The sequence below is a fragment of the Salvia splendens genome, chromosome 11, assembly GCF_004379255.2.
Source record: "Salvia splendens isolate huo1 chromosome 11, SspV2, whole genome shotgun sequence".
In the NCBI taxonomy this organism is placed as follows: domain Eukaryota; kingdom Viridiplantae; phylum Streptophyta; class Magnoliopsida; order Lamiales; family Lamiaceae; genus Salvia; species Salvia splendens.
Window position 1 is genome coordinate 33,618,847 of NC_056042.1, and position 26,277 is coordinate 33,645,123.

General features: G+C 37.7%; 1 protein-coding gene, 1 long non-coding RNA gene, 1 other non-coding gene and 1 pseudogene across 3 annotated transcripts; 2 read left to right on the forward strand and 2 right to left on the reverse strand.

Annotated features, from left to right (window-relative positions):
• Positions 1–9,422: 9,422 nt before the first annotated feature.
• Positions 9,423–13,222, reverse strand: LOC121756526 (serine/threonine-protein kinase PEPKR2-like). The gene is made up of 5 exons (XM_042152090.1): positions 13,065–13,222; positions 12,849–12,948; positions 11,695–12,764; positions 11,238–11,534; positions 9,423–9,923 (listed from the first exon to the last, which is right to left on the reverse strand). Exons 3-5 carry the CDS (start codon positions 12,440–12,442, stop codon positions 9,580–9,582), a joined length of 1,389 nt encoding a protein of 462 aa, XP_042008024.1. The 5' UTR covers positions 12,443–12,764; positions 12,849–12,948; positions 13,065–13,222; the 3' UTR covers positions 9,423–9,579.
• A 572-nt stretch (positions 13,223–13,794) lies between these two features.
• On the forward strand, positions 13,795–15,371 carry LOC121755639. The gene is made up of 3 exons (XR_006040844.1): positions 13,795–13,879; positions 14,190–14,245; positions 15,243–15,371. It is a non-coding gene; the product is annotated as an uncharacterized LOC121755639 (long non-coding RNA).
• A 4,825-nt stretch (positions 15,372–20,196) lies between these two features.
• TRNAL-CAA lies at positions 20,197–20,280 on the forward strand. The gene has a single exon. It is a non-coding gene; the product is annotated as a tRNA-Leu (tRNA).
• Positions 20,281–20,518: 238 nt separating this feature from the next.
• LOC121754852 lies at positions 20,519–24,777 on the reverse strand (annotated as a pseudogene).
• Positions 24,778–26,277: the final 1,500 nt, after the last annotated feature.

A 26,277-nucleotide genomic window follows, 5' to 3' on the forward strand; every position in this document is an offset into this window, starting at 1 on the left:
GTACTGGTCCGCTATGTCCCACATTTCCTGAGCTGTCTGCGGACCGCACTCAACGAGCTTCCTGTAGAGAGCTCCGGGCAGGATTCCATTTTGGAATGCCGAAATGACAAGCAGATCGTTGAGATCGTCTACTTGCAGGCATTCCTTGTGGAATCTTGTCATAAAGTCGCTGATTTTTTCGTCGCGACCTTGACGAATGGAAAGCAGCTGAGCCGAAGTGATTCGGGCTTCCGCTTTCTGAAAGAACCTCCTGTGGAAGGCATCCATTAGATCTCGGTAAGATCTGATGCTGCCCTGGGGGAGGCTATCGAACCACCTTCTCGCGTTCCCGATGAGCAGCTCGGGAAACAGCTTGCACATGTGGACCTCGTTGAGACCCTGGTTCGCCATGTTATATTGATAGCGCCCCAAGAAATCGTGAGGGTCCACGAGCCCGTCGTAAGTCATCGACGGAGTTCGGTAGTTCTGTGGTAGGGGAGTTCGGGTGATGTCGTCCGAGAACGGAGTCTTCAGTGCTCCGTACACGGCGAATCCGATATCTCGTCGGTATGGAGGAGATTGAGTTCTCCTGTGATTCCGGTACCGAGGAGGAACAGGAATATGTCGGGGTTGAGGATTCTTCTTCCTGGAAGACACGGCACTACTGCGGTAGTGACTTTCTTGTGCGGAGGGAGAAGGAGAATCCGCCGTTTTCGTCTCCGGCTGCTTTTGGCTTTTTCGCAGGAAGGTTAAGAATTCCTCCTGCTTCGCCGCCAAAAACTGCTTGACAGCCTCATTCAAATCGGGCTGCTGGGAAGACTCAGTGGGACGATTTTTGGAGCGGCTTGTTCCTTCGCCATGAGAACTGGTGGTGGATTTATCCCTAGGCTGTTTTCCAGACCTATGGGATGGATTGACTTCCTCCTGGTTCTCACGGGCAGGAATACGGGTACTCTGCGATCTGGTATGCATTTTTTGGGTGGAAAAAATGGATCAAAAATTCGCTTTATCACAAATTTTGTTCTCTGCTTCCCACAGTCGGCGCCAGTGATGGATCCGCGAATTTCTGATGTTAGTAAATGCTGGTAGAGAATGAAGATTATGACACAGAGAATTTACGTGGTTCGATTTACTGAAGTAAATCTACGTCCACGGGAAGAAGGGAGGGCAAGATTGTATTGCTTGATCTGGGATTACAGCTTACAACACAGACTTGCTATATGGTATTTTATCTCTAGAGAGCTTAACCCTTTTCTATCTGATCTAAGTTCTATTTATACATTGAACTAGGATCGTGGTTTGCAGCCCCACTAACAAGATCGTGGGTGAGCAATAACTGCTCAATAACTGCTTCGTACCACTAAATAGATCGTGGGTATAGCGGAGGTCGTGGAGGCCTTTCACGAGTCCACTAACCCCTAGTTCGGTCGAATGCTGAGACCGAACTGCTGGACTTTACCGATCAGCTCTTGCCGATCTGAGAGGAGAGCTTGACTGGTCGGCTTTTACCGAGCTGTAGGCTGAGTCCGAACTCTTTGGTCGTGCCGAACTCTTTGGTGCCGAACAGATACTCTTTCTTGGGCTCTGGGCTGATGGGCCGTCACTGTTATTACTGTTATTGGGCTTGCCATTAGGGTTTAGTTCGTACCCCATCACTATCCAAGATGATGTGTTGATGAACAGATGAAAGGATATTAACAAGATAGATACTGCTGAAAGATGTTGTGGAATGATTTTGATATCGATGGTTGTGATTGCAAGATAGGGCTGCCTGTTAGAGTTGTTTTTTAATCGGGCCGGCTCGGAATTGGACCGCTGGTTTGTTTTCGAACCGAAACCGATGCTACCTTGTTCAACTAGAATTGACATATTGGTTCTACTAGTCTAGTTTCAATTTCAACATTTTTTAAACAGTGAACCGGTGGTTTAGATCCGAATAATTTGCGATTTTTGCTTAAAGATTGAAAAAAATTCATTGACAAACCAGCCAAAATTGGTGGTTTTGAACCGAAACAGGAATGAACACTAATGCTTACGAGTATGTGGTATGATTGTGCACTATTGGTGTTGGTAAAGATGAAACAAGAATCTAGCACTAATCTCTAAAGTGTGGTATATAGTCTCCAATTATTACAATCTTGGAAATAAGAGGTTCTTATCTTTTTAACATTACATTCATGGGCGGACCCAAGTATAGTGAGGGAGGGGCTTAAGCCCTCAATGAATATATTTTTTTTACTTTTTTTCTATCAATTATTTTTAAATTTAATTCAAATTTAGTGTAAATTATAGTGTAAAAGTCCCTACAAATTATCTATATTACTCAAATATACTCCCTCCGTCCCGCACTACTTGCACTTATTTCCTTTCTGGGCGCCCCAAGTTATTTGCACTCTTTCCATTTTTAGTAACAATTTATACCTACAGCCGTAATTGTTGACTTTGTCTATCACTCATTCCTTAATCTCCGTGCCCAAAAGGAAAGGTGCGAGTAGTGCGGGACGGAGGGAGTATATTTTAAAACAAAATTTAGAAATTCCAGCCCCTATCTATAAATATTTCTGTGCCCGCTGCTGATTACATTATTTAAGGATTTTTATATTCTCACCCTGCCCACAATTACTAGTCTTATTTTTCAGTGTTGTATTCCTCTATGAAAATTATTCACCTTCAATATTACTTTTAACACATTCAGTTATCTACAAATTCTACTATAATGCTCACTTTTATATCATTGTTTCTCACTTCATTCATTTTGCAATAAAGTCTTATCATCTATTAACAAAACTATTTTATGTAAGCTTTATTTTGATAGAGATATCTATTGTACTTTTATGTGGAATCGCACTAGATTAAAAGAATAAGAAAACATATAACCAATCACACTACTAAGTTCGGCATTTTTCATCATCTTTCTATCATCAAATTGAAATTTTCATACACAAGTTGTTTCACATTAAAAATATATATATTAATTTAAATACCAGTGATCCACTCCAACCAAACATTAGCTAGTTATGAAATGAAACTTTACTATAGTTTCTTTTTTTTTTAACATCAAGACTATAATTTTTTTAATCTTCTCTTCACATATACACTTTAGTCAATGAGAAATTTAAAGATCATATCATAATGAACTCAACCGAAACCTTTAGTATAAAACATTAACCATCTGACCAACTCATACAAACAAAAAACTGTCTATCTTTTGTTACCCCAACATTGGGCCAAGGTCACAAATCTTGCCACCCAATATTTAAAATCTTGATGAATTATACCAAAATAGGTGGTCTATCATATGCTAAAAACTGATGGCCTATATAGGTAAGAGGAGGCAATAATTTGGTAAATATATACCGATTTGACTGCAGATTGTCAATGCTTTTATTATGCAATCGGTGAAATTCTTCAATGAAATTGTCTTTCTAAGACACTGGGAACATCAAGACATACTTTCCAAAAATACCTCCTGCCATGTCATAAGGACATTCCATTGTACAATGACGGATATCCCAGCGGACATCCACAATAATAAAAATTCACAAATTCACCAAATTAAACAATTTACAGAATTAAACAATTTAAGGAATTAAAATTTCAACACGAATACGGAGGAAATGAAACCACTTTATTTAAAACAAAAAACATACATAATTATTAAAAATAATACATAGTTAAAAAAAACAACCTCAAGCTTCGACAAATGCGGCCCCCGTCTCACTCCTCGTCGTCCCTGCCGCCAGTCCCGTCGTCCCCGTCGCCAGTCCCGGCGCCACTCTCGGGCAGGGGTGCCATCCCCAAATCGCGTCTCATAGTGTCGATGGCATCCTTCAACATGATCTTATATAAGGGATCAGTCGCTGCATACCACTTGTCCATGGTGTCGACCATGATCTGCGTTAGCTACACACGAGCGAGATTGTTGAGCTCGGGAGTGACCAGGGACGGAGATTCCGATTGGACCTCGTGGGACTCGCTAGCGCTTCCCCTAGCCATCCGCATCGCGGTCTTTTTCCCAACCGGGCGACAGCGGCGGGAAGACGATAGAGGGGTCGGGAACTCTGCCTCGGCGTCAAGGAGTTCGTGGGAACCGGCACTGCTGCTGTACTCCCTGGAGGCGTTGATCTTCGTCCGCTTTGGCCAGCCAACTTCACCACCCTCACTAAACTTGGCGAAAGTCTGCACCACAAGATAGACCTCCCAATATTTGAACTCCCCGAAACCCAATTCACTATCGGGGTAGTGCTGGTGAGACAGAAGCTTCACATCATCGGCGGACATGCCGCTTGATGCCGTGCGAAGGTTGTTTTGGTAGATGCCGGCAAATCGGCTGAGCTGCCTCCTCAGCCGCTCCCACTGTTTCCGGCGTTGCTCTCCATCGTGAGGCTTCCCACCTGATGGTTTGAATTGGAGGTAGCTTTGGCTAATGCGCCACCATATTATGTCGATGTGTTGGTTAGCCCCGACGTAGGGATCATCGACTACACCGACCCAGGCCTTCGCCAGCGCGACGCACTCCTCTATGCTCCAGATGGTCTTCTTTCTCCCGCCGGCTTCCTCCCCCATTACCTCGGCCCCCGCCCCACCATCGTTCCCCGCACGCGAGGACGAGGTAGTGCCCTTGCCCTTCCCTCTCCCCTGCTTCCGCGTCCTCCCTGCCGCCGGTTGCATCTCAGTGGTAGACTCCCTGACCGGAGATAGTCCCAACTCCTCAAAAGAGAAAGTCTCGATGCCGGTGAACTGAGTCGCCAGAGGAGTACTCTAGGGTGAATCACTCGACAATAAATCCATGTAGGGGCGATAGACATTGTCCCCAAGTGATTGGGGGACCCCCTGCCTCTCCCCCCGCAGCGGCAGGCATGCCCTGCATCATCCCAGGCATTTGGGGGCATCATTCCCGTCATCGCGGCACTCACCCCGGGCATTTAAGGCATTTTTGGCATCATCCCACCCATCCCTGCACACCAAGGGGGGTACATATTGTAGTACCCCTGCATCATCCCCGCCATTTGGGGTTGGGGTATCATCGGCATCATTCCGGGCATCATCCCGGACATCGGTGCACTTCCGCCGGCGTTTCCCCAACTCTAACGGGAAAAGTCTGTGTTTATGACTCGCTCGTGGCGGGGGAATCACTACGTGGTACTCCATTTATCTTCAAAAGAAATGAAAGTATAGAGAGAGAAACTCGTTAAAACAAGTGGTGCGAATGAAATGAAGTTCAATAAGCCGTATATATAGAGTCTTTTTTTTAAATTAAAAATCGGGACGTCCGTCGGGAGCCTGATGCGAAGCATATTTCTTATACTTTTCCCCCTAAACTACACACTTTTATGTTAATTATAACTCATCAAGTTGTTTGTGTATTGAAGTTTAGGAGGGTTGGAAGCTAGAAGTTCGCCGGGTGAAATTGGCAAAGCATGCAAAGATCAGAAAGTTCGCCCGGTCGGGCGAAACGCGTAAGAGCATGAGGAGAGTCCAGAAAGTTCGCCCGGTCGGGCGATTCTTCAAGACATAAAACGCCCGGTCGGGCGTTTCCCGTGATACACCCAGTAGCAGTCTGCCCGGTAGGGCGATTATCTCTTCTAAATTAGCCCGGTCGGGCGTTTTGGTTTGGCAACTGATATTTAGCAGTTTCGTCGGCAGTTAAAGCAAACAAAAAATGGAGGGGGACGGACGAATCTAGAGGGTAACTGGGTGGACAAAAATTGAGATTGAATTGAGGAGAAAGGAATTGAGAATTGGAGAAGCACGAGTTTGAAGAAGCAAGAACCAAGTCAAACATTTCTTGGATTGTGTTTCATGGTTTTAATTGTTGACTCTCCATTTATTATTTTTTCTAGTGTGGAAATGCTAGGCTAAGAACTCCATTGTTGCTCCAAACATGTAGATGGATGAATTAATTGTTTGATTTATACTATATTCTTCTTTATCTTATGATCGTCTTCACCATAATTTCCTTGTTTGAATCTATTACTTTTGGTGCATCTTTAGTAGTAGTTCCTTTAATCCTAATCAAATGTCTCTTTAACTTTGAATAGGATAGATCCTTGTGGTGATGAATTATCAATTAGAGTTGTTTAGACGATAATTTGGTAATGGATTGCTTGAGCTTATAGTAGTTGATCTTTGATTCTCGCGCATCCGTAGGTATCTTAGATTAATGAAGAGTGGTTTATTGAATATGTGTTCAACTATTCTTAAGCTTTTGTATGTCAAGCATGTTTAGTGCTAGCATCGTGAATTGATATTGAAGTCCCGTAATTCATAAGATAGAGTTGGATATTAGAATAAATCATCGTTTTATCCGTGAATGTTTGGAGTAACACGTTCTTCTCTTATTCCGTCTTGCTTGTTTAATCTTTTGTAATTGTTTTAGCTTAATCTGGAAATTAAAATCCTCAAATCAAATCACCTTGTAATTGGGATCCTAAGCATAATATCTTTAATGACTTTTGTTTTGTTTACTGACAAAAGTTACATGGTACTTTTTCATAGTGTAAAGTTTCAATTTTCTTTTTTTTCCTTCACAAGAAAGCTAAGATGAATTGATATACTATCATACTATATGGTGGAGAAAAGATTATCTATTTTGCAAATACGAATAAGAAATTAAAGAGTTTTTTAAGCTATTCAAAGGTTTCCTATCATACACATAGGTTCATTTTAATGTTTTACCCCAATGCAAATATTAGTTTATAGTTAAATATGTTGACATACTATAATTGAAAAGTAATGGAAAATTGATTTTTTTTTTGGTTTTGCTCGAGCAAGCTAACAAGCAATGGACATTATAGAGATAAGATGGGCCATGGCAAGCTGTATTAGGGCCACTCCTCCACCCAAAACTTTATTCTACTTTTTACAAACTCTTTCCATTGTGCAAATTTGCAAATTAATAGTGTAAGATAAGATATCACATATTTTACTAATGTACTGTGATACTATGTTTTACTAAGTCTAGTATGATTTATATTATTATCGAGTCCGGCTTGTATCATACTATCTATCCATCTAACACGTAAAATTTATGAACATGTTCCATCCAAAACAAGCTTTCCAAATTCATACTTAAATTCAAATATTTATAACTTTTTCAGTAAATACTATCTCCGTCCAAAATAAATAGACTAATTTGTAAATAACACAAATTTTAATGTGTTATTGGTAAGTAAAGTAAGAGAAAATGATGGAAAATGCGGTGGAAGTAGTATTAGTGGATTATGAGGTCGACATTTAGATTGATGTGTAGAGTTGTATTTGCTTAAAATTTTTCTTGTTTAGAATTGGTCTAATTTTGATGGATGACCTAAAACGATAAAGTTAGTTTATTTTTTTATGGATGGAGTTAGTAGTACTTATTCTAATTGAATACTATATACTCCCTCTATCCCATTAGAAATGAAACGTTTTCCTTTTTGGTCTGTCCCATTAAAAATGAAACATTTCTAAAAATGGAAACAATATCCTCTCTACTTTTTTTTCTCTCTTGCTTTACTCTCTCTTCATTAACTCACAAAACAACACTACATAAAATCCCGTGCCGAAAAGAAAATGTTGTATATTTAATGGGACGGAGGGAGTAGTATATATGTAGTAGTAGTAATATTTTAGTAATTTACGATAAAGTCTATAAACGATTAACTTAGTTAGATATTTAACCTATTAGATACATTAAATATAATAAGTTCCCAGAATGGATCCTAATCATAACACAAGCCTATAAAATTGAGATCAAGGTGACGTGATTTTGTGTAAGACGATAAAATAAAGTCGAGTTGATTTCAATGAATGACTATTATATTGATTGATAGTGATAAGATAAGCTGAAATAGCGAAATAAAACTCGTATCACATCGAAAACCATGTAATTCGATAGTAAGAGTGTTCACTATAAGGCGGACACCCCAATAGCTTCGCTCCAGTTTTTGTCCACAACTCAAAAAATTTGTTTCCGCCACTATGGTAGACACTTCCAATAGCTCCAATCTTTTTTTCATTTATGTTAATTCAATTATAATTAAATTTATCGGAGTATACGTAATTAGAAGAAAACGGTTATACGTGAAGAAATTAAAATTAAACACTAATTTTTTGTCGTATTAAAGCGCAGAAAAAATTATACAATGAAAATTTAATCTAGTGCAAATTCAAGTGAGAGAAAGTTTGAGTGATGAAGAGTTGGAATGGTGTGAAAATAATGAATGGAATGATGTGTATTTATAGATGAATTAAATTGAATTAAAAAAAATTAATTTCGCCGTCCACCGGCGCGCCTATTCGCCTCGTCCGCCTCGGACCTGCGCGTCCTCGCCCCGAAGACGCCGATTGATTGTCCGCCCCGGAAATTTCGTCCGCCTCGGGGCGAACATGCTCCCCACCATGAATAGCTCCGAGATCGCCCTGGTCAGGGCTATAGCCGCGCCTGGTTTATATTGGATACCCTAATTACTCGAAGCCGTTAAAGGTCAATTTCAAATGAGAGTCTATTGTTGTTGAATATTCCACTAAATTTGAAAGTACTATTGTATGACATGACATGATATCATTCCACATCTAAGGACCCACATCACGCTATAATTGTTTTTTTATTTTTAGATAAAAATGGTCCTCATGTATTAAAATGCAATTATTTATTGGGATTTAAGATTGATTTTAACATATTCTATAGATAATTCGGTTAGTGATGATCATTCCAAACATATTAATCAAATAACCAAAGTCCTTTTGTATGAAGTTCCCAAGTCCTCCATCATCTATAAAGTACTACACCAATTATAATAATTAATGAATAAGAGATGATTAATTAGCTACAACTAAAGCTTGAAATGGGAACTCTAGTCGACATGTGATGTGCCTTTCTCAACTTGACATCCTTCAAGACATTGATCACCCAATTGTGAAAATAGGTCTCGTTATGTCCGATTCGTGCGTTTTTGTAAAAAGACATGCAGCAACGCTCACCATCGGGCAAGCGGCAGTGATTGGCGGCCTCCATGAGCGGGCTCAGCCACGCCCCAGCTCGCTGTGGTGGTACAGTATCTACCTCTGCGGCGGATGAGCCTGGAATGGCACGGCGGCCTGGGAGGAGGGTGGCGGCACGTGGGGCCACGCAAGGGCGTAGGAGTTGTGGAGAAATGGTGGTGTGGAAATGGAGGAGGGTGGCGGAGACAGCAAGGAGGAGGAGGAGGAGGAGGATGTGGAGAGATGGAGGTTTCCGGCAGCATTTGTTGAAGGTGGATGAAGGGGTTTCTGCCCTGGATAGCATGCTGATATTCGTGATTATGGTTTTTATTCATCACTCCACTTTTGATCACATAAACTGAATCGTATCTATCCAACCGAACAACACTTGTAAGACTCGATCTTTGTCTAACCCATCGAAACACCATGACAACGTTGTTCTAGTTATTCAAAAAAGAAAAATCAAAGCCATGACTCGATTGATCCAAGATATATCATCCATCAAAGGAAACACTGTTTATTTACATAAAACATTATATATCAGCAAATCCTATATATTAGTATTATATCTCAATCAGTTAAAAGCACAAAAGTGATGAGTGATAAAAGAAAGCAACATGGTTATACCGTCAGAGTTCAGAATGCTGTACAGAGGTTGCTAGTCTTCAAGTTAGAGGAGCACTCCTGCCGGATCTCCCTCGAGGGGCTGCATATCCTGCTACGCTTCGCCTCCGATATCTCGACGCGTGAAATGGCCACAGCTAACATGTCAACCAAATCGCCACTCTCCCCGCCACCACCTACTTCACTCGAGCTAGAGTCGTCATTGAGATGGTTAGATGACATTGTCCGTTTTCTCTCCAACTCTTTAGCTCGAATACAAGTTAGTTTCCTTGAAGTCAGCCTCGCGTTGCTGTTACTTGGTCCGTCAGAATAAGTCTTTAGTATTGGTTCGGTGTAGAAAGAAATCCATGGATGTTCTGTGCAAGAAACGAAAGTTGATCCAAGCATCAGAAAACGACATACTAAGATAAACACAAGAATTGTTACCCAGTTCGATACGATGTCTGAGATCGAAGTCAAGCCAGGGATTTCACTTTATTTTCGGATGCAACTTACAGTGAGAGAACAACTATACATCGGCAAAATAGCGAGCTCTAATCCTAGTAAGAATAGGAATCCTAGCAAAAACATGCATGGAAGCTCACAAAAAAATTAGCTCGTCATAATGGTAATCGTGGACTGATTCACTTCCTTTCAATTGTGGATCCAAACGACATAAGTGATGAATAAGAAGTTATTTGCAAGCTTATAAGCTCCCGGAAAAATAAGTTGTTCAGATTTATTAGAAACAAACAATTTACAGAAATAAGCCTAGTATGGTTTCTTATTTCCAACATGTACCATTTTTATTTCATTTCTCCTCACCTTTCTCTCTCTAATAAATACTCCCTCCGTCCATCCCAAGGTAAGTGATGTGTATTCCTTATTGGGACGTCCAAAGCTAAACGACACATTTCCTCTTTTGGCAAATATTAACTCTTATTCTATCAACTTTATTATCTCTCCATTTAACTCACTAAACATAACTTTCTTAATTTTCGTACCAAAATAAAATACATCACTAGTATATTCACAATTCTCACTCTTAGCTTATAAGCTCATTTATCCATAGACTTTGACAACTTATAAGCTCTTGACACATTACATCTTAAAAGCTATTACAGCTTATCAGCTGTCGAGAAAAAGCTTAGCCAAGTACCCAATGTTGAAAGAATAGAACAATCGTTCCGAGTGGACACATCGATAAAATCATGTGTTTACTATTAGATGTTAAGCTCTATTGCCACTAAACTACACCTCCTCTTGTTTAAACTGTAGACGCTCGAGAACAATTAAGAGCACTCTTACAGAAACAAACTAACCAAATGATTCCGCTAAGTCCGCTAAGTTCAATTTCAAAGGTCAAACAATTTTAGCAACCCAGCACAAGGGTTGGGCCATGAAGTGTAATAACCCTAAAATAATTCTACTACAAATAAGGGAGAAAAAGAAAAGATGAAGCAATATATGCAAGATCCAAAGAAGCAAATGACTTTGTTTAATAAGTGAAGGAGATTTTTTCAATACTCGGATATTTATATTCGCAAACTTACAGATTCAGTGATTCACACAAGCAAAAGACAGGCATATAATATTTGGAATGGCCTCATCAGATATTTCTTTTTGCATTCGTGTTTCCCATTGAGATGAAGCACAAGCAAAGGAAAGATAGGTTAGAAAGAGAAACTTACTTAAAACCTCGTTAGCTGTAAACCTTGTTGATGTACTTCTGGTCAACATTTTGGAGAGAAGATCACGAGCAGGTCGTGAAACAGACTCCCAACTACCACCAATAAAATCAAGTTTGTCTTTCTTAATAGCCTCAAACACTGTCTCCAAAGAATCACCTTGAAATGGAAGAACGCCGACTAAAAGTGCGTGAAGAAGAACGCCAGCACTCCATATATCCACTTTCTCTGAGTAATCACCCACCAGAACTTCCGGAGCAACATAAGCAGGACTCCCAACAATGCCAGACAGTCTCTGACCTGCAACACATTGATGAAGAAAAACATACTAAGACGGGATCAAAACATTAGTTAGGGAAACCACATCAAGACTTGAAATGAGGTAAATTCTCATTATCAACGTAAAAAATGGAAAACTAGAGCATTAGAGACATTGCGGAATATGGCTATGTAGAATTACCGTCTAAGATCCTCACAGCTAATCCAAAGTCAGCAAGCTTCATTTGTCCAGAGGATGTCATGAGAATATTCTCGGGCTTAATGTCCCGGTGAACCACACCCATCTCATGGCAGTACCGTACAGCCAGCATCAACTCCTTAATCACATTAGCAGCTTTTCTTTCAGAATGCATCCCTTCTCGAGACATTTCATCGAGCAAACGACCTCCAGAACAAAGTTCCATCACAAGATAAAACGACTCACTATCCTCATACACAGCCTTCAGCGTCACAACCCCCGGATGCCCAGAAAGGTGCTGCATAATCTCCACTTCGCGATGCACAACCTCCTCCCCCTTCCGCAAAGTCTTGCACGCAAACTCCTCCCCAGTCGCCTTGCTCCGACACAACACCACCGATCCAAACTTTCCCTTCCCTATCGTCTTATCCAGCTCGTAATCCTGGGAAATCTTCTTCTTCCTACCCAACCTAGTAACTGCATCAATACAACCGATTTTCCGCTTAAGACCCCTGCCCGGCAACTCCAAGCTTGCAGCCCCACAAGCCGGGGCAGTAGCAACTCCTTTAATAACACTCCTATGTGAATCAATTTTTGACACCACCCCCTCCCTACATTTCTTTTTCCTCCTCGAATAGTCCCCAAGCGACAAATGTGACCACCGATACGCCAACTGAGTCGCCTCTTCAGAATCATCCCGTAACCCTTCCGAGATCTCAGCTCCCTTCCTCTTCTTCCCCAAACACTCCATACAAGCCTATATTCCCAACCTGTCCCAAGTTATCATAGATAGCCTCTACTCAACCTCGTCCCTTCGAATTATCCTAAAACAGTACTAAAATTGTAAAATCATACGCTAGATTAGTCCCAAGAACATTCCTTTTCATCCACTTTCATCTATTAACATAACAATCCAACCAATAAGATATTAAAAGAATACTAAAATCACACGCTAGATCAGTCCTAAGAATATTCCTTTTCACCCACTTTCATCTAATAACATAACAATCCAACTAACAAAAAAGATTACAGTCACAAGCGATGTAACAACAGCAACAATTCTTGGTAAAGTCCTGCAATTGAAGCCATTATATTCATCAAAAACAGTTCCACAAACCTCAGGCATAAAGCAACATCACAGATTCGGATATTCATACCTTGAAATCTAGAGCAAATCTTGTATTTTTTCCTGCGGCCCATTTGCAGAGAAGGGCAAAGGTGTAATCTTTCTCTCTCTTCAAGGAATTCTGGAAATATCTGGAGTGATCCCACAAAAAAATTAGCGGTGAAAATCTTCAGAGGATAGAAGACGATAATTTATTCGAATTGAAACAAAGGATTAATCAAATTTTGTAGTTGAATAGAATGGAAACCTCGTCGCCGGAAGGGAAAGGGGAAATCGGTGCGGTTGATTGAGAATTGGGACACGGCTTCCCTAATCGACGATTGGATCTTCTACATCACTCGCTTAGTTGTGTGTACGCTTTTCTTGTGTGATGCATTTAGTTTGTGTTCCCTATAACTTCGTATATATAAATACATAAATAATAAAATAAATTTTACACTTTTTTATATACTAGTAATAATTTTTAAGGTATTATAGATAGGTACATAAATGTCTATGCTCACGGATTAAACTCACATAAGTGTATTATAACACTATAATATTTGATCTTTATTTGCAATATATTCAATGTATGTATTTAATGATCATTATCGATTAAGGTAAAACCAAATGTCATGCAAATTAATTAAAATATATATATAGGGGAGCATTATTCTCCTTTTCATACCTAAGCTCCTTTTCTCTTCTTAATATTAACCATTAGATCCTATGAATCAATGGACCACATTGATGCTGAAATTCTCAGTCCGCGTTGCATTATAGAACCTAACCTCATGCATTATGGGGGCAATATAGTAAATGGGAGAAATTCGAAGTGGCATATTTTTGACAATTGCGAATTTTCAGGGATTTGAACGTATCCATCTCTTCAACCTCTCTCATTCATTACTCTCTCAACCTATTCCACTCTCCCCACTCCCTTCACTCTCTAAAACCCTAGCTATTCATCGAGGGTGAAGAATTGACAGCAGCGATCCAAGATTCCGGCGATTAAAGTCCACCGGTGGTAAAATATTACCCAAATCTACACTCCTTGACTCGTTTTGGGGCATTTAATTTAGGGTACTGTCCATTATTTAATATTTTGGGTCAATTTTTTTCCGCAAAAAATGAAATTGTAAACTTTTGATCTAGGGTTCTGTCCATTATTTAATTTTTTTAGTTTATTGCTGAGTTGTATTTGGTATATGTTCTATATTTCCAATTGAAACCATACGGATTTTGTAGATGTTTCTGGAAATTATCGATTTTGTGTTCAGTGTGATGTCGATTCTGTCCAGTAATGACGATTTGGTTGATTATTGAGTTATATCTATGTTTTTTGTCGATTTGGATGAAGGAATTTAACAAATTTCGTTGGTGTGTATTACAGAGCATCAATGACGAAGAGAGACAGACCCTTCAAGAGTCAACGAACACATACTGAAGGTTACATAATTGTTTCCCTAGTTCTGATGCATTATTCGTTGGCTGTACTATATTATTGGTCAGTATTCTTGCATTATTTTGTATATGTAATGCATTATATAGAAATTTATTGACATAACCTGCAGTATATGATGCAATTTATGGGTATTGCGTGTACTGTTTACGTAAATCATTGAAGCTTACTTTTATATATTATATGGTTTGATTAGTGCATTATGTCTATACAGAAACCGTCATTGTGTGCAGAAAAGTATGCAATATGTATGGTGTTGTGTGTTTTAGTGACTACAATAAGTAAATAGTACATATGTGCACTTTTTTAGTTTGTACTGTGCATTATTGAACATGATTTATGCATTATGTTTACTAAATTATGCATTAATAAGCGCATTGGGTGTGTACTAATATTTACTCAGTCAGGATGAAATATGTTTATTAATTTGTGTGGGTACTGCATTGAGAATCTGTAGTAGTACATTTGTTGGAGTATATTGTGCATTATATGAGTGGTATTCATTATGTGCAGTAAATTATGCAATATGTAGGGTGTTGTGTGTTTTAGTGACTAAACTCAGGAATGAGTACATATGTGCATTTTTTAGTATAGACTGTGCATTATGGAACATAATTTATGCATTATGTTTACTAAATTATGCATTAGTAAGGGTATTGGGTATGTTGTAATAGCTGCCCAGTTAGTATGAATTTTTTATTATATTGTGCGGGTACTGCATTGTGAATCAGTAATAGTGCATTTTTTTAGTATTGTGTGCATTATATGAGTGGTATTATTTATATTGTTTAATACATTTTCTGTGTAACACATGTGCATTTTTGTGTTTAGACAATGCATTATGAGTAATTTTTAATGCATTATGAGGTTGTGTTATGCATTATTTCATATGATATATGCATTAATCTGTAAAAAGCTAGCACCATTATGTATTCTGATTTATTGATACTGTTTTGATGTATTACTTTGTTTGTTCCATATCAGAGAAGCGGCTAAGATCAGACATTGACGATGCAGTTGACGATGCTATTCCAGTTGACGAGAATTATGGTTTGGAGTGAGTCTTGGTTCGGCTATAATGAGATCTTGGTTAATGGATAAACTGATATTCGGATAGATGTTTCAATTTAAAACTGTACTTTTTCGCAACATAATAAGTGCGTTTGGATATTAGCTAATGCTTTTGAACTGCGTAAATTGTCTGTATTCAGCATTAAAGATTGTGCATTGTGTTTTACAATCTGTGCATTACTCCTTTATCGACTGTCCTTATTTGCAATATAGTGTTTGTTACGATAATAATTGTGTATATGCAAAGTCTGAGCTTTATGTGTAATTATATCGTCATTATTTACAGTTAATTATGCATTATAAGAAGTATGCATGGTAAATTTAAAGTGGATATAAACGTTGCAACAGAATTTAGGGGTGCATGGTTTATTTCAACTGGATATAAATTAAACATTAGATAAATTAGTGCATTATTTGATTAAAACGTTGCATTATTTACCAAGAAATTATCATTAATTAAAATTTTGTATTGAATAAGACATATCAACGGGCTGCATTATTTATTCCGATAAGTGAATTTTTTAATTTAACCGTTTCGCCAGAATTCAGGGGTCCATGGAATATTAAAATCGGATATCAATTCTGCAATAGACATTTTTGTGCATTATTTTACTAAAACGTTACATTATGACCTAGAAAAAAAAATTGGAACAAACAAAATAATTCATCAGAACACACCTGAAACAAAGTTGACTTCTTTAAATAAAAACCAAACATTGCATTATGATAGATATAAAGTTCCAATAACAAAAACAAAAACATGACCTAGTGCAACACACAAGAAGTTGCTATATGTACGTACTATACCCTATCCCCTAGTCTTATTAAACCCTGGGGGGAAACAAGAACTGTGTGTCAAACATCGTATTACGGTACATTTTATTCGTATGCATTGCAGTTCACATAATTTGCATTATAAAGTCAATAATATGCATTACTCGCTTCAATTTGGTGCATTATTCGAATTATTTTACAATTTGTAATTAATGTGTACATACTATAACCTAGCCCCTAATCTTATTAAACCCTTGGGGGAAACAAGAACCGTGTGCCAAACAACGAAATACGGTAAATCTTATTTGTATGCATTGCAGTTCAGATTTTGATCATTATATAGTCAAATATATCCATTATATAGTCAAATATATCCATTAGTCAAATCTTATTCATACTATTTCGCAACTTAATAAACAAAGGAAGAGTTGTGTCATACATAAACAAAGGAAGGGCCGTGTCATACATAGGCAATTGCTGACTCCAGATCCCCACGATTTTTGTAGATAACACCCATGGTGCAATATGCTTCAGCATACAGAGGTCGCTCTATTGCAGCTTTCTCGTAGCAATCAAGGGTTGTGTCATATTGCATCATTTCGGAATAGACGACACCGAGGTTATAATAAGCAGGCTGCAGGCAATGAACTGATACATCAAAATTTAAATACCAGAACAAAAAATCAATTAGCGAAAACTAATCACGTTCTGACACTTAATGCACCTAACAACAACTTTTATAATATGTACATTACGTAATACGTTAATTATGTATAACTCAAACACGTGCTATTTTTAAACGTTGTTTTTATTGTGTACGTACTATACCCTAGCCCCTAGGCTTATTAAACCCTTAGGGGAGATAAGAACGTGTGCCAAACATCGAAACAAGGCACATCTTATTCGTATACATTGCAGTTCACTTATTGTGCATTATATAGTCAATAATATGCATTAATAGTTACCATTCGGTGCATTATACGTACCGAACTATACGTTGTTATTAATGTGTAAGTACTATAACCTAGCTCCTACACTTATTAAACCCTTGGGGGAAACAAAAAACGTGTGCCAAACATCGAAACACGACACATCTTAATGTGTACGTACTATACCCTAGCCCCTAGACTTATTAAACCCTTAGGGGAAACAACAAACGTGTGCCAATGTCATCGAAACACGGAACATCTTATTCGTATACATCGCAGTTCATATATTGTTCATTATATAGTCAATAATATGCATTAGTCGTTCACATTCGGTGCATTATTCGTATCGATTTATACGTTGTTATTAATGTGTACGTACTATACTATACCCTAGCTCCTACACTTATTAAACCTTTAGGGGAAACAAGAAACGTGTGCCAAATATCGAAACACGACACATCTTAATGTGTACGTACTATACCCTAGCCCCTACACTTATTAAACCCTTAGGAGAAACAAGAAACGTGTGCGAAACATCGAAACACGACACATCTTATTCGTATACATTGTTGTTCACATATTGAGCATTATATAGTCAATAACATGCATTAGTCGTTTAAATTTGGTGCATTATTTGTATTGGTTTTAACACGACAACACAATAAATGAATTACTTGCTTTACGAAACACGTCACATCTTATTCGTATACATCGCAGTTCACATGTTGTTCATTATACACTAAATAATATGCATTAGTCGTTAACATTAGGTGCATTATTCATATCGATTTTATACTTTGTTATTAACGTGTACGTACTATACTATACCCTAGCCCCTACACTTATTAAACCCTTAGGGGAAACAAGAAACGTGTGCCAAACATCGAAACACGGCACATCTTAATGTGTACGTACTATACCCTAGCCCCTACATTTATTAAACCCTTAGGGGAAATAAGAAACATGTGCCAATATCATCGAAACACGGCACATCTTATTCGTATACATTGCATTTCACATATTGTGCATTATATAGTCAATAACATGCATTAGTCATTTCCATTTGGTGCATTATTCGTATTGGTTTTAACACGACAACACAATACACGAATTACTTGCTTTACAACGAGCGAATACTCGGACTGATGTGAATTGGTATTAACACAACCAACTGATACATAAACAAAGGAAGACAACACTGAATTACCTTATTCCATTATTGAGAGAACAACGATCGCTACAACGCCGACAACACAAGATTGTAATACTGAGGAGGCGTCAACGGAGAACGCCGGCAACGTGTGACTGAGCGACGAAGGAAAAATTGCAGACATGGAGTAGGGAGAGAATCACGTCTAGGGTTAAACCTGGATGTAGATGAACGTCACGGCGGCGACGAGGAAGATGTACCAGTAGTCGCAAGAGCACCTCATCATCCTTGATTAATTGAATCATCTCTCTCTTTGTTGGTTGTCGGAGCGTGTGGAGCGTAGGGAGAGGAAGAACGTGAATTCAATTGCAGAGAGGGAGTAGAGAGAGAATCACGTCTGGAGCGTGAGAACAGAAGCAATAACCGTGAAGATCTTCAACGGAGTAAATTTAGGGAGTTGCCATAACCAACGATTGTATTCATTACCAAATTTGCCCTTTTTTGTTTTTAATATAATTAAATTTAATGATTAAAATCACTAATTTAGGCCATAGGATGTAGGAAATCAACGGCTGAGATCAAGAAGGAAAAATGAGAAAATATGCAAAAAGGAAATGAATAAATCCCTATATATATATATATATAAACATTATTCTTTCTTATTCATAAAAATAGTCAGTTTTCTTTTAAAAACGATTATATAAATATGTTAGGTGTAGTAGTATTATTTATGCTAATTAATTGTACTTTTTTTCTTTTTTTTCGAAGTAAAATAAGTATATTTTGATGTTTAGAAACACAAGCCGGTCAATTAAAGCATTACAAATAGAGAAAAAGTGTATTGAATCTATCAAAAAAAAGTGTATTGAATCTATCGAACGTTTTTTTATTTATATATGGGATAAAATAACTGAAAAATGATTTAAAATTCCGAGGATGTTAATCAAATACTTACTACTTAGTACTCCACATAAAATGATACATACTATCAAGCTATAAATGGAGTGGTACTCAAAATGAGATGATGCTTACAATTCCATGGTGGTAACCAAATTTTTATTTGATAGTACTATATTCTATAAGTACACAATGAGATATGTTTAAAATTTATATAATTGTTTTTCAATCTCCATATGAGATGTTCAGAAATCAATTATGGTCTTTCAAATTTCATATAAGCTGCTGTCACTAATCAATAATGCTCTATTAATTTCATGTTGAGATGATACTCATACATAAGAAGTGGTTTGCCAAACTTCATTGAAGATGGTGTTGATAACTTATTTATGATCTTTTTTTTTGGTAATTACTTATTTATGATCTTTCATGCTTCATATAAAATGATTTTCACAAATTAGCTTTAATCTTTCAAGATTCAGCCATATTTAATGGTGATGTGCATATATGTCTAATGCATGTTAGTTATGTGACATATCAAGCTTTCATATTAGATAATGCTCAGAAGTCAGACATTTCAAGCTTTAGATGATGATATATTGTCTTACAAAACATATTCAATAAAACTTATATAAATCATAAACGGTATTTCTGTTATCCAAATAAATAATTAAAACTTCGAAGTGGTCGAGATTAACATAATTTGATCAAATTATAGTAAAACTTATATAAATGATATTTCTGTTATTCAAATAAGTAATTAAAACTTCGAAAGTGGTTGAGATTAATATAATTTGAACTATAACATCAATTTATTTTGATCAAATTAAATAAATAACTTATATAAATACTTTTTCATATGCTTCAATCACAGAAAAAAATATAAAAATTACTTCGTATTAATTTTGATGAATTATACTCCCGTATATGCGTATATGTATTTCGGTAGCTAAATTCCAAAATGTATCATTAAAGCGGAAAATTCCAAATACCATCTATAATTAATACAGAGATTAGGAGTTCTATTTTATTTTCTTCTTATGTTGCGAAAAAATGTGGATTAATTTTGTACACTTCTAAAAGATAAATTAAGTTATTAAATTAAATAACCGAAACAGTCAGGATGGCCGAGTGGTCTAAGGCGCCAGACTCAAGTTCTGGTCCTCTTACGAGGGCGTGGGTTCAAATCCCACTTCTGACATTTTTTAATATTACTTGATTTTTTCCTTCATTTTATTTTATAGTTTTTCTAGTTCTTTGAAGTTTATATTTTTACTATTGAATTATACGAAAAAAATTAAAAATTATGCCTTTCAAGCTTTTTATTTAAACGTCAAGCAAGCATATCACGATTATGGCTTTGAACTTGCAACTTATTCTCTAAAGAAGATTTTTCAAAGGTAAAAGCTTTAGTAGCAATACAAGTTACTCCTAGTAAAAGATAAAAAGACTCCAATTGTTATCATCATTGATATTTTCCTCAAAAGCTCAACATAATCTTGAAACCAAGTTCTAACATATACTTTGTCACAACATTCCCACCACCATAACCGAACCATCACTTTTCTTGATCAAAATTTATGTGTATTTCTCACTCTCTCACAAATTTATTCCCACTTCTTCACACTGAAGTCTTCTCTTGAAACTACAGCTACTGACAATGGCAGCGTCAGATCCCATCGCCCTCATCTTGGTTCCTCCGTCGGGTCACAGCCCTTTTCTCTGAGTATCACACGGAAGCCATCGGCTGTATCTGCCATACCAATTTCCTCGAAAGCTGCTGCGAGCTTATTACACATGGTGCCGTTGAACTCTGAAGTTGCAGGTTGCTTCCACTGCTCGACTATTTCACCAACGTTTTCTAAATATCCAAGCATCAGATATGATGCAAGCACGCATACATAGTTCCGTCCTGTCATCTTTTGCCCGGTCATCCTCAGATTTGGTCGAGTTTATCCTTGCTCCCCAAGCCCCCATAGAGAATGATGAGGAAATCGTAAGATATCAGCTCTCTTTGTGTGATGCCTTTCTCACTTTCGACTAGGGAGTTGGAATCAGAACTGACAAGTTGCGTAGAGGTAATGCACAGCTTAGCAAGTTTCTGATATCTAATCCAGCTTTCGTCGCAGCCCGGATAAGCAATCATCGTGTCAAGAATCCTCCTCCCCTCATCCAGGTCCAGAGCTGCATCACACGAGCTCACCCATAGATTATATGTGAACAGATCAGGCGCAACGTTCTGGCATTTCATGTCACTGCCGATTTTGGGTACCTTTTCCAGCTGTCCGACTGACATGTATAAAGTCATGAGCTCGTTGAAAGTGGTGGCGCTCAATGAGAGGTTTTCTCCCTTCATTCTCTCATAGAGAGCCTCTGCCTTCTCAACCAGCTTCGATCCAGCATAGCAATGAAGGAGAGCAGTGTATGTCTCGCTCAAAGTAGCGTTCAGCAGCATCAATGCCGAAAACTTGGGTCATAAGGTCTATGCGGACTGCATACTCGGAGTCCGATATTTGATATTCCTCATGACTAACTATCCACTCTGAAATCTGCAAGTTCATAGCGTGCAAAAGACTTGTTTATTGCGTTAAAATCACAAACAAGAATCAAAATAGCAGCAAACAAAATGGTTCATCTTCGAAAATCATAAACTACCTCAGAGATATTTGTGCCAACAATAAACAGGAAATCAACTGCTCAAGAATAAAGGCAAAAAGCTCTATCGTGGCATTTGTGAATGAGGAACTATAAAGTTCTTCACACTGTTTAATTTCAACCTAAGGCTATTTACAATAAAGTTATCTGACCTTTTATCTATAAACAAGTAGTTGACATATTTAGACAAAAATTGTGTTTGCTTAGTTAATGCCTTAATGGTAATATGTTAAATAGTTCTAGACAAAAAAGATCTTATACGACTCAGTCTGAGCTTCAGAATTTCACCAAACAGCTCCAACAAGTAGTACTCCTAATGGTAATATATATTTGATCCACAATCAAAAGGATTACAAAATACCCTGTTAGTAAATAGTGAAGAAGTGCACCTAGACACGAGAAGAGAAAACATACAACAAAGGTTCAACATCTATATTAGCTAGACTTGAAGGTTTCGTGATGGATACCTTTTTCAAACATTATCATGCAGAAAGGCTGTGATTTGATATGGTAGAAGCCAGGAACCCACTTCCTGTACAAACAGGAAACAAAGAATTGCCAATAACGGCAATTCTCTATTTTCATCATCACTTCACTTCATATGCTCAAAAACCAAATTGATCTCAACAGTGAAAGCAGCTAATAACTTCACCAATGTAATCTTTTCTTGACTTGATCCTTTCAACTCGACTAAAGTTCGATACCAACACAGTCCTGATCAGCAAACAACATAAATCGCCCCAAAAATGTAATCTTTTCTTTACACATTTATCGTATAAACCTACAACTCGACTAAAGCTCGGTAGCGACACAGTCCCGATAAGCAAACATCATTAATCGCCCAAATATTTTCAAATTGAAGATGTTCACCTTTCTCATACAAAGATCAGCAACCAACATACTCATATATTAAGATCAATTTACACCATTCCCCATGATATATGATGAGCAATAAGAAAATTGACAAAGCAGCACAAAATAACTACCGAAATCTAGAAAAAAAATTCATCATTCTGAAAGATCCAAAACCACACACAAACTCAAATTAGGGAACAGATCCAGACCTAATAGAAAGGGGGAAAAGGTTAGAGACCTCGAGAGCGTGCTTGAATCGGCGCGAACCGCGGAGGTCTCTGGAGATGCTACGGAGATCGGAAAGGGGAATTGCGAGGCCTTCGGCGACCCATTTCTCCAACACATTAGTGACGCTTCTCTTTGGGAGGCGCAGCCTGAAAATTCTACTCTTCAAATCATCTTCTACGTATTCAACCACCGTATCTTCCTTTATAACCGCGACGGATTCCTCTTAAACGGCTTCGATGCTTGAAGAAATGGATCTCGATAGTTGGCACGACCGTCCCGCTCCACCAGCCGGGCGGCCGGCCCCACCACCACATCGCTGCCCGTACCATTCCCCACAGCGACCGACAGTCTCTCTCTTTCCCTGTTCACCACCACTCTATGCAAATCGCTCTTGCATCTCCCATTGCTAAATATCTGCAATAAACAATTCTACTAGTTAATACCGCCTCTGTGTCGCCACAAGTGAAACAGTTCTTTTGTTTTAATTCGTTCAATGATCTAGTTAATTAACTACCTCAAGGTGTTCACCAACATTGACTGTCACACAACTGGGAGGAGGAATAACTTCAAACCATTGGCCTTTACGGTCGGTCTGGTCTGTAAGCCGGGTTCTCTGTTGCGGATAGCCAATATAGTGAAGAGACCCGTGTTGTTGTGTGGCGGCAACCCTATTGTTTTATCTGGCTGAGGGCATGGTGGATAGAAACTTGCACCTAATTTTTGATGGCTCGATTTCAGCTCCAAAGCTTCCTCCACGTAGTCACGGTCGAGCTCCATGGATTCCGCTATCGCTCCCACCATCTCTCGGGCCATGGTCCGGACTCTTCCCGTGTATTCCTCCACAATATCCCTGCAAGATCAAACACAATTACTCGTGAAAATCCCCGAAACTGAAAAATGACTAACTTAGAAGTATGTTTGTGCCATTACAAGCTTTGATTTGGGCCAAGTTCAATATAAGACTGGTCCAACCCGATCAAAGAAAGGTTTGAATGTGGAGGATCTTGGCAACTAAAACAATTTTTACATTGGTGTAATTGTAAGGAAGGAATTGAAATTATTATATTAATTACCATTACCGATTAATTTTAGGATGAAATCTATGAATTTCTAACAAATTAATCCCTGAGCTACCTTAGTGGTTCGGGTTTGGAGGGGAAGTGAAACTCAGGGTGTATATGGATCTTGAGAAAATCCCTCCACAAAGTGAAGGTTTGGTTGGATGTAGTCTTCACGTTGAAATTCCCACAGACGATCGGAGAAGAAGTACTTTTCCCCGCGTACTGCTTCTTCTCATCGTCGGGCAAGCTGAAAAACTCCCTCAGAGTTGCAAATAGTGAAGCAACCAACTCATCCGGCAGCCCATGATTCGCCAGCTGTCACAAACAATATTATTCATTATAAAGCATTGGCCAAATTTTAGAAAAATCATGAAATTTGATCAAATAATAGTCCGTTATGAAATTTGAAATTGTTCTTAATCGTTCAATGATTAAATTTTTCTCAATAAATTAAATAATCTTAAATAAAAAATGAATATTATTATACACACGTGACCTGAATAAATCCGGTTGATTTTCAAAGTTGCAGAACAAATTAGAATTTGACCAAACTTCATACTACTTTTTATGAAAAAATAGCCCTAATTAAGACATAAAACATGATCTTGATCTTACAAAGAAAACCCCCCAATCCGCGCATGCTCGAGCGAGTTCAGCCACGGCTTTAGAGCGTCGATGAGGGTCCGTGGAGGTGAGGGCGGAGTAGTCGATGACGGGGAGCGATTCACAGCTCGTAGCGCTTGTGTCATTGCCGCTCCGAGTTGGAGGTTATATTTGGAAGGGAGATGTTTGAGATCGGAAGAATCTACAATGGATTGGACTGATTTCTTGAACTCAAATGGGTGATCAAAACAAGTATCATCAGCTAATGAGTTTTCAGAAACTGCAGCTGCTGCCATGTTTTATTATTATTATTATTTTTTTTCAAAAATCAAGAAAATTAAGTGTTCACATTACATTTAAATTCTCCAAGTTGGTCATAGCTAGGAAGGTGATCAATAGTCACAAATAATATTTGTAAATTAATGTTTCCCATTCAAATCATCTGTTATTTAAAATGAGCTAGTATACAAAAATGGACTTTAATAAAATTATGGCAGTGGAAAATAAGAGGCACATTCGTCATTACTATATTTTTACCATTAGATCAAAAATGGAAGGATGAGAATAAAAGCACGAAAGTCCTTTTTAGATTTCCTCGTATACGACCATCTAGCCATTATTTTTAAAATTGTCAACTCTTTTCTTGAATAAAAAAAATCTATAATCTCCAAGTGGGTCGAACCATTTAAAATAAAATTCTTAAAACAATCTGTTAAAAAATATTTGTAAATGTTAGTCATAAAGAGAAGTTTTTTAAAAGAAGTTATTTTCGAATTCATATAAATATAATGCAAATGTACATGACTTTTCATGTTCACCTAAACGGCGAAAAATTTATTTGACCTAAACGCTAGAGAAGAAAAGACAAAACAAATGTGCACAAATTATGGAAAATTTGTAAGTAGTTTGTGACCTTTTAGAAGGAATGATGAATTGTGGTTTAAGAAGAAAGGTTGGAATTCCGCAAGAATGAAGAGCGATTTTTGCAGCTCATTTAGGGGAAGTTAAATTCAACGAAACTTTGTGTGTTTGCGATTTTTTCACCTTTAGAGATAAAATTTCAATTGAAATTGGTGAGACACCTATCTCCACTTGACTTGTATACAAAAATTCTTGAAAATGTAGTCAAAACAATGGAAGGATAAAATTCAATTTTATAAAAGAATGGTGGATAGAGATTATAAAGAAAATGAGTTTATTCTCAATTGGAAAGAACATAAGGAAGTAGAGCGATGTTGACGAAGCAGAGAGGTGAGATAATTTAATATACGCAAAAGAAGTAAACAGTTGGCTGACGTGAAATGACGCTCATCTAGCTCTCAAACTAGGAACACATAAATCAAGAAAAGAATGTGTGACTTTATTTGATAAACTTGCTATACTATAATTTACTACCTTTTATATATTCTTTTCCCTCACACCAAGTTTTCAGATTCTATTTTGGCTCTAAGGTCTGAAGCATTTTTCTTTATCCTTTAATTCTAATATAATATGTGATGGATTTTGCTATTTACTTTTATATATTTAGTATGGCTCTATCCCCAAAATATTGATTTCATTTTGTAATCTTAGTATGTCCCATTAAATAATTCTACGTCTATTTTTGAAAACATTTTCACAATTACACACTTCAAGTTTACATGATTCTGTAATTACTTTTCATCCTTCAAATCTATTCTTTGCTCACGCTTCAAGCTAGGATGATTCTATTATTATTATTATTATTATCCAATGGGGTTGTTTCAGTTGCAAGATTATATCCCGTGATTGAATATGTATTATGTTTGGTTCATCGA

Excerpts from the sequence above, each read along its gene's own strand:
- LOC121756526 (XM_042152090.1), bottom strand. The coding sequence starts at position 12,442 with ATGGAGTGTTTGGGGAAGAAGAGGAAGGGAGCTGAGATCTCGGAAGGG. Across the intron at positions 11,535-11,694 it reads AGCTGTGAGGATCTTAGACG|GTCAGAGACTGTCTGGCATT; the intron begins GTAATTCTACAT and ends AATGTGTTGCAG. Across the intron at positions 9,924-11,237 it reads TACAGCTAACGAGGTTTTAA|AACATCCATGGATTTCTTTC; the intron begins GTAAGTTTCTCT and ends TTTCTTGCACAG.